The sequence below is a fragment of the Triturus cristatus genome, chromosome 10 (genome assembly GCF_964204655.1).
Source record: "Triturus cristatus chromosome 10, aTriCri1.1, whole genome shotgun sequence".
Classification (NCBI taxonomy): Eukaryota; Metazoa; Chordata; class Amphibia; order Caudata; family Salamandridae; genus Triturus; species Triturus cristatus.
The window spans coordinates 137,239,496-137,253,726 of NC_140593.1; the positions used below are offsets into that span (position 1 = coordinate 137,239,496).

Consider the following 14,231-nt stretch of genomic DNA (forward strand, 5'->3'; position numbering starts at 1 on the left):
TGAGTTCTCGGCGGTGACCATCCAGCTCTTCTTCACGGCAGTCATAGGTTTGCTCCAAAGAATCCACTCACTGACCCAAATCAGCTAGATCCCTTCTGAGGTCCTTCACGTCCCTCACTATTTCCTGGTTGAGGGTAGGAAAATCCTCCCAGAGAATCCCTAAGATTTGTTGCAGGAATGCCCTCGTCACCTCAATGTCATCCCCAGGAGGGCCCTCCATCGCTGTCTCATCAGCTGGGGGTGGGGGAAGATGCTTCTCTGTTCAGGTCCATCTTTCTCGCCGGGGTCGTGGTGAAGATGTCCTTAAGGGTGGTGTCTTTTTTTGTGTTGCGCCAGTAAGTCCTAGTGGTCCCAGGAGCGGGCCCCTGTTCCAACTGGAAAGTGGAAGGCTGAGGTGAGAAAAGTGCCAGTTAGTATCGGAGTGGGAGACTGAACATTCAGAGTACAGCGCCCACCAGAGATTCGCAAGGCAGGGGAGAATGCAGTCGAAGGGGAGCTGGGGGCTGCACCTCAAATGCAAAAGGGGGCTCTGCCATGTGTCACACCCTCCGGGTGACTTGCTGCTGTGCTGGGGATGCGGGGCTGCTACGCTGTAGTCTGATACGATGTGATGAGCAGGGCTGGAAGTGACCGCTGCTGTAAATCAGGGCTAAGGGCGTAGTGGAGGTAGTAAGGTGGGGTCCCTGGAGGTCTGAAAGACTTCCACATAGCACAAATCTGCATCATACACTGGAAAAGGGGGATCCCCACACTGAGCAAAAGATCCCAGAGAGTGAATTAAAGACCCAAGAATGGCCCAGCACTCCCCCTCAGCACCCGAGTATCTATCCAGGCAGCATCTGGTTCAGCCGGTCCCTCCAGACGCTCCTCTTTTCACAGGAAACCAACCTCCAGGGCTCATACTCATGCGGGGAGGCACAGAGCAGGAACGGCCCCCACAGGTAGGCAGCATGCAGGGGGCACTTGAGCAGTCAAAGAACCTCCAGCAGGCCTCACCAGGCCCTCTACGCGCTCTCCCGACCAGCTCTCCCAAGCAAGGGTTTAGTCTTGCACAAGGCTCCACTCCAGCCCCAGCCAAGCTCCAGCACTTTCAGGCAGATGGGGAGGTAGGGGAGCAGAGGGGTGTCAGTCCACAAGCTGTGTTGGGCCGTGGACTGGCGAACTGAGTAGACTGCCATCCCGGCCTGCACGCTCTCTCACCCCCTTCTGCTCCCTGCTGGGTGGAAGGCTTAGGCCGTCGTGGGCAGGCTGACACTGGACTAAGGACAGGCAGTCAAAACACTGCTGTGGAGTGTGTTCCTCAGCTGAGAAGCTCTGGTCACTGCACGCTCGGGGAGATGCGGCAGGTTTCCAATCACCAACGAAAGAGTCACTTGGGCCCCGGGATCCGGGTTAGCCGCCATCTTGGCAGAGCGGTACCAGAATTGCACCAGGCTGAAATGCTGTCACAGGAATCGCTGCCGGTGTCACAGCCACGCACACCTCAGGTTGCAATTGGATGTTGGCCCAGAGGCAGCCCCAGGCTTAAAAGGGCCCAAGGAAAGGCATCAACCTTCAGAGAAGAGAACAGGCACAGGAGCCTCGAGAAAACGCGCCATCTTGGACACGCCCCGTCTATATTTTTGAGACTCCTAACAGTGCCAAGAGACCTGGCAAGTCCCAAACATATGTGACAAAGTTCACTACAATGTCCAATTTGCACAATCTCTGTGTGGAAGATGACAAAGACATTGGAAAATGATTTGAAGGAAAGTAGTCTTGATGGAGTAAATAACAAGGAGTGAACAGACAAGAGTTTACTTTGCTCTCAGATACTTGTAGCTTCGTCCTTGTGGCAGAGCATAGACACATAAACTCTACTGTATGTAAAATTCAGACTCTGGTTCTCCGATTTAGGTACAGGTTTCTCGACCTTAATCAGGGCCCTTATATCCACTCTCTGAAAAGGAAGAAGATTGTGCAATACACCCTTCCATCGGCCAGGAAAAAGAGGCGATGGGTCTTCGCTCTCATGATGCCATCTATGGTCTATTGAGCCCAATATCTATGCATGTTTAGTTGTGTATGAATAATTCGGAGAGAGATATGACTCCTCTTTAAACTGCGATTGACTATTGTGTAGGTTTTTGATGTTTATCTCTATATCCACTACCTTGGACATAACCTTGTCTCTGCTTCTTGTCACTAACACAACTACTGTGCATGGATGACCCATACCACACTTACCTGTCCAAACACAGAATGCTTGGAAGTGATTTGTGTGTTTGTTAACGTTGCTCCTGCCTTTCCAAATCATGAAAAACTTGAGTTGGCTTGTGCCAACTATTTCTGCTTTAGGGGTTGCTCCATACATAGCAGGTTTAGTGTATTTAAATGATGACAGCAGAAACAAATAACTGTAAAAACGACTAAAAACTTCAAGTTATACAGTTAAAAATAATACAACTTACACAAAAACACAGAAGAGCAGCTTTGCCATCAGTGGCATGCCTAGGAGGGTGCGGGGGCAGTCAGACCCGGGCGGCACTGATTTTGTGGACAGCAGAGGTGAGCAAGTCATGTCCGCCCCAGGTGGCAGTAGGTCTAGCTATGCCACTGTTTGTCAGTATGAATCACTGTTGAGTTAAAGGAATGAAATAAGGAATTAACACCCATCCGAGAAGGAGGAAAGGTAAACCAAGACACAAAAAATGGCCACATGTATGACATGCTGAAGAAAGATCTGCGTGCAGTGGAACAGGAGCGAACCAAAACAGAGAGAGATAGGTCAGGAGAGAGGGAGAATGGAGTCATGAGAGGTGGTGCGTGTTTGCTGTAGCTGGCAGTGTGTCTAGGCTGGTGTCAGAGAATTTGCTTGTAACATTCTCTGACCTCAAGGAACCTCTGGAAATTCTATGAGTCCCATCTGTGACTCACAATAAGGTGGTGGGGCACTGGTTTCCTTTATTATTCCTCCCCCATCCATCACTATAAACCCTGCCAAAACAAATTGTTAGTAAATTCCCGATTAGACGTTGACAAAGAACTTAGGGCCTGATTTAGATCTCGCGGATGGGTTACTCCATCACAACTTGACAGATATCCTGTCTGCCGAAATATAAATCCCATTATATCCTAAGGGATTTATATTTCGGCGGATGGGATTTCCGTCACCGTTGTGATAGAGTAACCCGTCCGCTGATATCTAAATCAGGCCCTTAGTAAATACAACATGCAAATATTATGAAGTGGTATGAATGATGCTCATCCATCTGAAGATAATCCTCAGTAAAAATATGGTTAAAAAATAATGTGCAAATACCTGATAAACCAAATTAGAAGGCATGCTCCGATTGGTTACTTACAAAGCACCTTCAGACACCTGATAATCATATACGCTGCTAAATCCTGTAAAAAAATACAAATGACAAGGTGCAATGGGGTAAGTTCCCGAAAAAGGACATTCATTGCTTATAAATCTTTCAGTGGCATATCCTTCTCTAAGGCAGAAGAGCATCGCCACACTCGGGTCTGAGCAGTTAAAAAAGGAAAAATAAAATGATAACACAATGTTTTTATCATTCTATTTTTCCGCACTTGCTCACTTCTAGGTGCGGGGAAGGGCGGGGCTGCGCTGTGAAAGTCAGGGGGAGGAGAGGTGGGCACTCTCTGAGTGAGCATGACGGTTTGGGCAGCCGTCTTGGGCCGGCCAAACAGTCATGCGCACTTTGCATGTTCTCCACCCGGCTGTATTGTACAGCCAGGTGAAGAACATGCTCAGGCTCATAGTACCCGTCTGAGTACCAAACCACAGCACTCAGACCATTGACAGCAGCATTGTGATTGGCTTAGGGGATCATGTGTGCTACCTGCTTCGGACTGGGAGTCAAAAGAGTTGAGGAGAGACCGTACCCAGGTAAGTGATTTCTATTTTTTTAAATTCCTTCCCTCAAACCCGTCCCCCGCCCCACTCCACCACCTCTGTTCGGTTGCAGCCACCACTGAAATCTTTGATACAATACTGTTGAAAATCTGAAAAAAGTTGGGTCATTATTTATAGAACGATTTTCTAAACTATAGCAAAATGCCTTGTCATAAAGGTACCACACATGCGAACACTTCTGATTTATATGGGAGGTTCCCTTTAGTTTAAGCTACATTTTTAAAATTCGCTTTTCGATTTTTCAATAAAATTCATATTGCATCCTGAGATTAGCGCTTCTATCATTTGTCCGTTGCCACAATATGCTGTCTTTTTATTCCGCTCTTCCACGTTGCAATTATTGTTTTCTCCATCTCTCTAAATCAGTGGTTCTTATCCTGTGGTCCGAAGAACCACGTCTGCGAGGCCTACACAGGGGGTCCATGACTGTGTTATATAAAATTAAATAATATTAAAATTAGTACATTAAAATTACTAAAGAATATACAAATTAAGAAGAAAAATTGAAAACATGAAACCTTTTTGTATAAAAGATTGTAATTTAAAACAAATAATTCGATATTTGAGCATTTGTTTGATCTATACTTGTTTTTGTATTTTTATATTTTTGTATTGTTTTGAAGTTCAAATCATTGAAGTTGCTTAGGCGGGGGTCCTCGTGCTTCCCATTATGACTCAGTGGGGTCCCCAGATGTCAGTAGTGATTCATTGGGGTTCCACAGCTGTCAAAAGATTAAGTACTGCTGTTCTAAATCAATGTCTTTTCTCTCTTCCAGGGTGACCGAGGGATTCAAGGTCCGGTGGGGGAACAAGGTGTCGCTGGCTGTGTGGGAACACAAGGCCCTAAGGTTAGCGCGTGCTTGACACCTCTTCCATGTTAGTCACTAAAACATGGCGCCTGTGTAATATGACCACCATTAACAAACACTTTGTTGTCATCCTACACAGGGCGTACGGGGGATGCATGGAAACAAGGTATGTGCTTAGTCTTTCAACTCAGAAAATGTTGTCATTAACGTTTATTTATTTATAGAGCTTTTATAGTATTTTCACAAACGCTCTTTATAATTAATTAATTAATTGGTACAATATTAAGGGGGTAAAATAAAAAGGCAGAAGTAGATAAGGAAGGAAAAGGGCCTTCACACAACTCTTCTGTGAAAAGTAGAACTACAAAAAATTGCTGTTTGTCCAGTCCCAGATTTGTGTGTCCAGTGGCGGCTCCTCTGCTAAGGCGGAGGAGCATCGCCTCACTGAGCAGGTCGGATAGGGGTAGGGCTGCTCTACTCACTGAGCAGGGCAGGTGAGGAGTCGTTTGCCCACTCCAAGAGCGCAGGATGCTTTGGTACGCCATCTTGGGCCGGTCAAACCGTCATGCGCACTTTACACGTTCTCCATGCAGGCTGCATTACAGCCTGCATGGAGAACATGCCCAGCCTCCCATTCTCTGTCTGAGAGCCGAACCATGGCGCTCAGACCAATCACAGCGCTGCATTGCAGCATTGTGATTTGCTATTAGGAGGCTGGGAGCCGAGTGCTTCCTGCCCTGGAAGTGGGCAGAAGAGGACCCAGAGGAGGCGGCGGCGACAGCAGGTGGCAGCGACAGACAGGTAAGCGAGAATTTTACTTTTTAATTAATTACCCCCGACCCTTGACCATTATTTACATTTTTACTTCATTCCCCCTGCGACTCGCCTCCCACTGCCTTCAAATACCAGCTGCCACTGTATGTGTGTGTCACTAGCAGCGAGAATCAAGTTGAAGCTGCTCTGGAGAGGGGATGGCCCGGAAAGAGCACCTGCCGCCTCAGGAAAAGCATCTTTGCTCACTTTCCTCTTCCTCATTGAGTTCAGGCTCTTGCAGCTTGCTTAAAAGTCTTCCTTAGCTCTTGGCCTGTGCAAGATCATTGGTTAAGGGAAATTAACCAGTGCATTGAAAATAGACTCAAATGTACCTCTAAGCAAAACGTAACATCTGCAGCGCCTTGCTGATCCGTGCATAAGACGGAAGGGGCTTTCTGGGATTCAAGCGGATCTGTCTCAATTATAACCCAATTGAAACAGTGGGCAGCTTATTTTCTCAATACAAGTGATGCAGCAGTATGCTGTTGAGGCAAAATCATAAACCATTAGTAGGGCCACTGGAATCATGTCAGAGGAGGATAAAATGATGCGGCAGGCTTGACTAAAATAATGCAGCAAGAAAAGGCAAATGATGCAGTATATTTTGTGACAGTATCATTCATTATTTCATCAACATGTTAACATTGTATGGACAAAGGTTTCACCATATTAGTACCTGTTTAACACCCAAATACTGCAACAAGCCACTGAAAGGTGACCAGTCAACCTCTACGAAAGGCCTTTCACTGTGCAGCAACACGTGTTGCGGTGTTTTTAGTAACTTTTGATCCATTTAAACAAGAAACATTTTCTGGGGGTAAAATCTGCTAATTATGCAGCATATTGTGGATTATGTGACAAATGCAAACAAAATAGAATTATTTGGAAAACCCTGGCCAAAAGGAGTCACGTGGTTTGATGATGATGTTGTGTGCTGCCGTATGGGAAGTGTCATCTTTTTAATACAGGGGATCTCGGCACATGCAATTCCCTGCTGATCACGTGTTTTCCAGTAGAGACCTCCTGCCCTAGCCTCTGATAGAGCTGTAACCTTCATTCAATTCCTGCTGAAGAGGATTGTGTGGAATGAAGGCCTTCACACCCTGAAAACTTCCAGACCCAGCCCATATCTCACCAGTAGCTTCTGGTGGGCATGGAGCGGTATGTATTGTAGGGGTCAAGATATGGCAATTCACATAAACAAAAGTATACTGAGTTGAACATATCATACCAGAAGTAGCTAAACATAGCTGTGCCAAGAGTATCTTCTGGGTAAGTAATAAAGAGGATGTGTTTGTGACACTGTTGTATTATATTTATGCAGGACAGTGGGGTTTCTCAAAGCCTTGTGGTCCGGAGAAGGCTGCATTGGGGCCGCTCAATTGTTCATAAGTCACAATCAACTTAGTAATGTTAACAAGTTAGAAGAGTCACTTCACTCTCAAACTTTGGCTGCTGAAATGAAGGGAGGCCACGTCAATGAATGGTTGAGAAATCCTGAAGTTCAGAATATGTTTTCACGTACTCATGGGCCCCATAGGTACTCATGGGCACAGTTACCCATTTCAGCAGCGTTGATTACTCTAACCCCCAATAATTACCGATATTGGACGTATCATTTACAAGGGTTGTGGGGAAATACGACTCATTATGAATTAGACCCTTAGGGTCCACTAAGAAATGAGGAAGTGGGAAATGTGGGGAATGGTAATTCCAGGTCTGATTTCCCCAGTCATTCTTTATCTCTCCCAGGACTTTCACACTGAGATTTCAGCTGTTTAAAGAATCGCAATCACTCAAATCCTGCTGGGGTAGACGGATTGGTCTAGCCCTGAGGGCAGCCATGCCTAATATTTCCACACATTGGGGCTCAGGGCACATTCCCACTTACTTGGGATGCTTGCATCGAATGTGGTACATTTTAGGGATGGAACGCCTAACCCTTACCTTGTCCTCCCGGGGAACTTAATTTCCCAAACTTTGGCGTCCCGTTTCTAAAGTTGTTGACGTCAGAATTCCACGAGCTTACCTGTCCCAAATACTTAAGGCTTCTTCGTCTGTCAGAGGCCCTCCCTACCACCAAGGAGAGTGTCCCACCCATAGTTAGGTCGTCGTTATAGTGGTGCTGATTTTGTTTTGACTGCCACTGGGTCCAGAGGTTTTTATGGTTTTTATTTATTTTTATGGGGAGGGGAGAGAGTTCTGGAGTTGATACTCATCTTACTGCCTTATGGCCTGATGGACACATGCCTTCAATTGCTGATGCATTGTGTTTCATGTTTATCATAATAATAAAGAAATCTAAACAAAGAATCGAAATCTCTGTGTGAAAGTCAAAAACACATTCTAATGCAGTTTGTAACTGCTGTGACCAGCCCCATCGGAATAAATAAGAGCCGTAGTCTTCTCCAGATGCATTGAATCTAGATATGAGCTAAACTAGATGTCTATCTGGTGTTATTTGGACAGAATGTATCAATCCAAAAAGCATGCCCGCCACAAAAAAACATCTCATTCTGACCTGAGGTGGTTGAGTCTGCCTCAGTACTGGGCTAAACACCATGTATCTACTTGACATAAAGTGAAAGACTAATGTTAACCATCTCTTCCTACCATCCTGTTAATTTTAGGGGGACACTGGCGACAGAGGGCTTGACGGAATACACGGTGAACAGGTAGTGATTCCCTCAGTTAACTATAAACCATGCAGATAAATTTGCTATCACAAAAACAGAAGAAAACATATTTGTGTGGTTTGACTTGCAGGGGATCCGTGGTTCTCCAGGAGACAAAGGCGCTAGAGGAGATCTAGGCTACCAGGTAAGTCATCGTGCATCTTGATTGGGTGCTATTGTTTGACTCAGTATTTATATCTTCTGGCTGCACAACGAGGTTGTGCTGCAACAATGCAAACTTGAACGAGTGCTACTTCTTGCTGATGGATTTTCGCCAACCGATGGGACTGGAGTGTCTGATATGCTGCCGGATACGGGGTCTGAGGTTAGGGAGATGTATGAGACCATTTCTTTTGTTGCGGACCATTAAATAACCTGAAGGAAATTGTATATACTAAAATATCTAGATGTGTTGACCATAATGTATAATTTGGTTTACCACCACAAAGCCCCGGTCCCTCATGAATGTTCATAGACCATGACCAGTCATCTTTTCAGGTGACGATTTCTCATCCAGTTTACCGTGGTCCATAAATAGTAGCTAGCCAAGTAATCCAGGACAGAGTGTGCTACTTCAATTCGAATTGCAGCTGATGTAAAAAAAAAAATTACTTCACACCTCTTCCATGATGGATCAAGCTGTTTATTGTATAAAAACAATAGATTACCACAAGCCAGTGAAACACCAATCATTTTTGTTGAACAGATTTTTAAGGTGCCCAGCTCCACCTTACAATGCCATGTAAATACTAGGGTGTCTATTTAATAAATTCTCACATAACATAGTTCAGCAGCTAAAAATGCTGCACCGCGTGAGAAGGAGAGAGCAGGTCAGCATCATATCTTTAGAGATATTGTACTCTCCTCCACTCTTCTAGCACTGGCACACAATCAGGCTGCAGAGCGCCATGAACATACCTTTGCACCATAGTGCAAAGGTGTCTGTGTGAGTGTAATATAGGGTTTGTACTGGAAGGGTACCCTTTGAAACTTTTAATACTTCGTATGTGTGCTGTACAGTGCAACACAAATGCACAGTCAGAAAAGAAAGGGGAAATAAAAGCATTTCTCCTTGAGAGCGCCTGTTTCAAAAGTGTGTTGTGTTTGAATGCAAAACTTGTCTACTATGTTTAGTAGCTAGAATTTTGCAAAACCAAAATATGACCATAGGTATTTAAGTTGGATATATTCATGGTTACAGGTCCACAAAGTCAGTATTGTGTGGCTGGCAGCTCCAAACGTGCTCTGGGTGCTGTGTCAAATAGGGATTCAGCTGCAGGAGCAAGAGCACCCTCTCACCTGAATGTTTGGGTGAAAAAATGGCTCGGTTCTCTTGCAGCACTCCCTCGCCCTCTTCTCAAGTGTCGCCACATCAAAGACAGCTATACATCCTCCTTCCCTTTTTTTGCAGTTTTATATAGAGCAAACTCACCCCGGAGATATTGGAGCACTTTACATGAGCACCAGTTACATTACAAAAGGTCACATTCTCTTTATTTTTTTAAATTTATTTTAGTCACAGGGAGTTTAAGTAATTTCCCTAGAATCACAGAATGTTGAGTCGACGCCGAGACTAGAACCTGGTTCCCCAGTTCGAAAGTTGGCAGTTCTGTGTGAGGGGAGCCAATCAGACAAGGAAAAGTAGAAAAACATAAATACACTTTTTCTACTTTTTTAACTGAGTTGACTCAGCAAAGCAATGGGAGAAGCCTGGACAGCTGTCTGTGAAGTGGATGTGCTTGAGAAGAAGCTGAGGGAACACCAAAACAACAGGGAGCCATTTTTGTCACCCAAACATTCAGGGGAGAGGCTGCACCTGAGGTGCTCCATATTTGTGGTGGGAGGTGGGGGGAAGGGGATCCGAATAGCCTTATTGCTCCTACCTTCAGGGCATCACTGGCTGCAGCTCAGGTCCATAACTATGGGCAGGGTATTTAAAAGCCATTACTGCCCACAGGTGCGGGTAATAATGATTAATTAGAAAATTGGATAGCTGGGAGCTACAATAAGGGCAATGCAAGGCAGTGTCTATAGTGGCTTGTATAGACTGTGTGCTCTTACATTCCATTATATTTTGTGGGTTTGTTTCTCCCTGTTAAACTTAAGACATTCTATGCTCAGTTAGTGAATGTTCGTTCTAATAGCACTATAGTCAGTGGTTAATTTGTAAAAAATAAGTGCCGGGGCTCTCGTCAGGAGGCAGCTTGCACCAGCCCATGTCTCCTGTTAGCACTGCCTAAAACAGAACCAACTGCTAACCATTAAAGTGGGGAGAGGATTTGACAAAATGGCTGGAACTGGCGACTTCGGAGCTGGGGGACTAGGTTTGAGACTGGGTGTCAACTCAATATCCTGTAATTCTGGGCAAATCACTTAATATCTCCGAAAATGAATGTGTCCTTAACTGGTGCTCATGAAAAGCGCCGATGTTGGTGATTAAGTGCCGGTGTTGAGCACCGCAAAACATTGGTTCAAATTAAGCACTGACTATAGTCCCTTTTTGCTCCCATAATAATGGTCATTAAGGGCCTTATTTACAAGCCCCTTGCGCCGCCGATGCGTCACTTTTAACATGGGAAAAAGTGTCGTACGGGCGGTGCAAGAGGATTGTAAATAAGCCCCTAAATTCCTTTTCCTTCTATATAGTCCCTCGATACAGCGCTCAGCAGTGGGCAATTAAGCTATATAAATTTATAGAACACTCAACAACAATCCTTAAAAAATGCATCAGTCCAATATCATAACATGAACCATATCTTCTCAACTAAGTCATTTCTATGAATTTCAAAATTTATAGAACACCTAGGCAACGACAGGCACCGCACACTGATATATTTTTATTTCTCTAGTCTCGACGTATTGACTCCAAGTGGTGGCCAGAGCTGGGTGACCGCACAGCACTATTGAAACCAATCAAATTTGTTATAAATGATGCACTTCTATTACGAGGCAATGGGCCTAATTCACAAAGGTTTTGAAAAATGTGAGGCATCTACTCAGCATAGGCTTAGCCCTACAATTTGACTATATTTTAAATTTTCGAGGGAGTCATAGAGATCTCATGGAAATCTCGGCAAGATAAAAATGTTGATGAGTACTTTCTCAGTAAACTTGCTCTTCGGGATTGACCACAAGATGGTCAATTCGTAGAAGTATGAGTTTGGGAAATGTGCATTAGGATGTTTCTTTGGACTCCATTTGCTGGTGGTGAAATGTCTTCTCCTACACCCTACGAAATGTAGTTCTGCTTAGTTAACCTTCCCAACTCATTTACACCAATCAACTCTTTTTTTAGAAAATATATGTGTACAAATCAGGTAGAAAAACATTGGGGAACTATCTCAACCAACACAAAGTTATAGGTTATGAGTTTTCCCAAAATTCCCAGTGGCTACACCCAAGACTGGTATTTTCCAGGTACAGTGACGATGCCTGCTGAACCCCCAAATGACTGTGAAAATTCAGTCACATTGGCAGTTTTTCTATTTATCCGTGGGCAGTCCATTCTGCAGAACTATAAAGGCATATATGCCTACAGATGATGGAGTATTTTGTGCACCTAATTCAAACCTAGATGCGCAAAATAATTTTTTTATAGGGCCGACACACACACCACCGAATTGTCTTACAGCACTCCAGTAATTTCTGTTAGTATTGCCAAATTAAATAGTACTTAACATTATCAACTTTAGAAGAATGAAAGGTTTCTGAACTAAGAACATTGCTATCACTTGTATATTTAGCTGTATTTACCTTACAAGCAGATAGACCTAATTAGATCCACGATAGTCTCAAATTAATTTATTGTCGTAACTACTTATGTAACAAATGCTAATATAAATGAAAAAAGATTAAACTGAAAAGAATCCAGAAATATTATTATTCAAGATTTCTGCATAATCTACAAGACCTTTAGGTGATAGTCTTGGAACACTTTCTGAAGATGACACCTCACTACAGCTCAGGGGAAACCTGAGATCACGTAGTTCCAGGCTGATTGAACATCCCTATTTAAGAAGAAAGACGCATGGGGACATACTGGCTTGACATGAGAAACGCTCCTCTGGACCTACCTGGACCCTCAGCTGAGGACCTTCGCCTTCAAAAAAGGACCGCAAAATGGCATAGCTCCTTGAAGTAGTTCCCTTTTGACACTGCAACTACCCCCTTCCACTCAAAAGTGGGACAAAGCACCTCCTATCTGTCTGCATGTCTATGTCTATGTCTAATCCTAAGTACATATTTCCTTCTTTTCATCATTTAAAAAGGAGTCCAAATTAAATGAAGTTGGTTGTTTGTGATGGCTCCAGGAAGCCATCAGAGGGGGGATGGTGATTGTATCATCTGAATACTGTCCTTTATTGCATTGTTTTCAAAATCAAAATACATATTTTTTTTAATGAGTCAAACTTCAGGAGACGTACTACTGATCTTGAGACTGTCCACATATATCTTCTAAATCAGAAACTGAGCGCTTTAGCATCACACCCAGGCCCATTGTTTTCAATTTGTTTTTTCCCCTCTGAGTACAGAATCAAATGTCCCACTAAATTGGAGCTGAGCAATAATAGGTTAATTGCATGCTTCTTGGCTGTGATCAGCATACCTGTATTTTTCTTTTGAAAGCGAGTCATTATGGACGTAATTTAGGGAGTTGCCATTGGTCACCTGGACATGAATCCCTTTGCCTTCTAGTGCTAGTGGGAACTTCAAGTGACAGCCTGGCCTTCTGTAACACAGTAATTGGCTATGATGCCCAAATTACACCCGCTTTACCTGCCATTCATCAGCTTTTGTGTCATTTTTAAGTCGTTTATAGATTTTACACTCACTGTAAAACCTTTTTTATCCGCTGTGAGTTATCAGGAGCAAAGGTGTTGTGATAGTAGATCTGGTGATAAATTGACGGTTTCCCCACCAAGCTAACTACGGGTTTTGGAAGGAGGGTTCTGAGTTGACTCCGCCATTGGAAACCCTTGACATGGCAGTTCATCCAATACACGGCCTCAATGTCATAGTGACCACCACCACATCCCATTGAGAGTGTTGCGACCCTCACACAGTTGCATGCCACGGTGGTCCCAGTCAGGGAAATCAGACAATGGTCCTGACACAGAGGTGGTAAACCTCCTGTCTCTCACAGACATTGTTTTCCTGTTTTTTAAAAACATACTCTGGGTTTGGGAGTTTGATTATGAAAAATAAAAAAAGTTTCCTGGGCGGGGCCAAAACAACATGCATTTTCTATTCATAAGACTCATATTTCATCAGAGCAATTGCTCCACAGGTGGTTTCTCTGAAGGCTTAGCGATCCCACAGACCAGTCAGGGATCTCTATATAGGGCAGTTCCCTCACACTCTGTCCGCCAGGCTCTAACCGAGCCTGGTGTTCAGAACATACAAACAGACATACCGAAAAACCAATAACTCTTGCAATGTTCCTATTGAAATGCATATGCTGGTTCTCTTCCATACATCACACAGCGTTAAAATTGAAGAAATTGATGCAATCAGACATGCATGGCTATTTTTTCACTGTGTTTCCATGCGACTGAAATAAACTGGAATTGAAATTAAATAATTGTTACTCCAACGTCAAATATAAAAAAAAAAATATTTAGACGTTTTCTTTTTCAAGCCTTACCTCTTGTTTTTGTATCCACCGTAGGGAAGTCCAGGGATAAGGGGGATCCCAGGACACCGCGGCGAGAAGGGATTCCGTGGAGATCCAGTAAGCTTGATCATGTTTCTGGCCTCTGCCTGTTCTCTGTGGTCTCCCTATTCTATGCTATATGTTTTCACACCAAGTCATGCACTGTTGTGTCGTTTTATGCTATGTTTTCTTCCTTGAGCTATGTTATGATATGTTATGCCATGCCAATCCAGTTCATGGAAAACTGTTCTGTGCTTATGTTTCTACGCTACATTATACTATGTAATATGTATATTTAGCCAATATTAGCATTTCTTTTCGTATAGTGTGCTATTCTATGCTGTCCAATGCAATACTTT

At 43.9% G+C, this 14,231-nt stretch overlaps 1 protein-coding gene across 1 annotated transcript in view; it reads left to right on the forward strand.

Annotated features, from left to right (window-relative positions):
- LOC146789040 (collagen alpha-6(VI) chain-like) overlaps nucleotides 1-14,231 on the forward strand; it is a 748,331-nt gene that overhangs the window by 510,343 nt on the left and 223,757 nt on the right. The window contains exons 15-19 of the mRNA XM_085631021.1: nucleotides 4,699-4,770; nucleotides 4,871-4,897; nucleotides 8,175-8,219; nucleotides 8,311-8,364; nucleotides 13,888-13,950. Coding sequence (XP_085487147.1) covers nucleotides 4,699-4,770; nucleotides 4,871-4,897; nucleotides 8,175-8,219; nucleotides 8,311-8,364; nucleotides 13,888-13,950 — 261 coding nt within the window. The remainder of the gene's footprint in view (nucleotides 1-4,698; nucleotides 4,771-4,870; nucleotides 4,898-8,174; nucleotides 8,220-8,310; nucleotides 8,365-13,887; nucleotides 13,951-14,231) is intronic.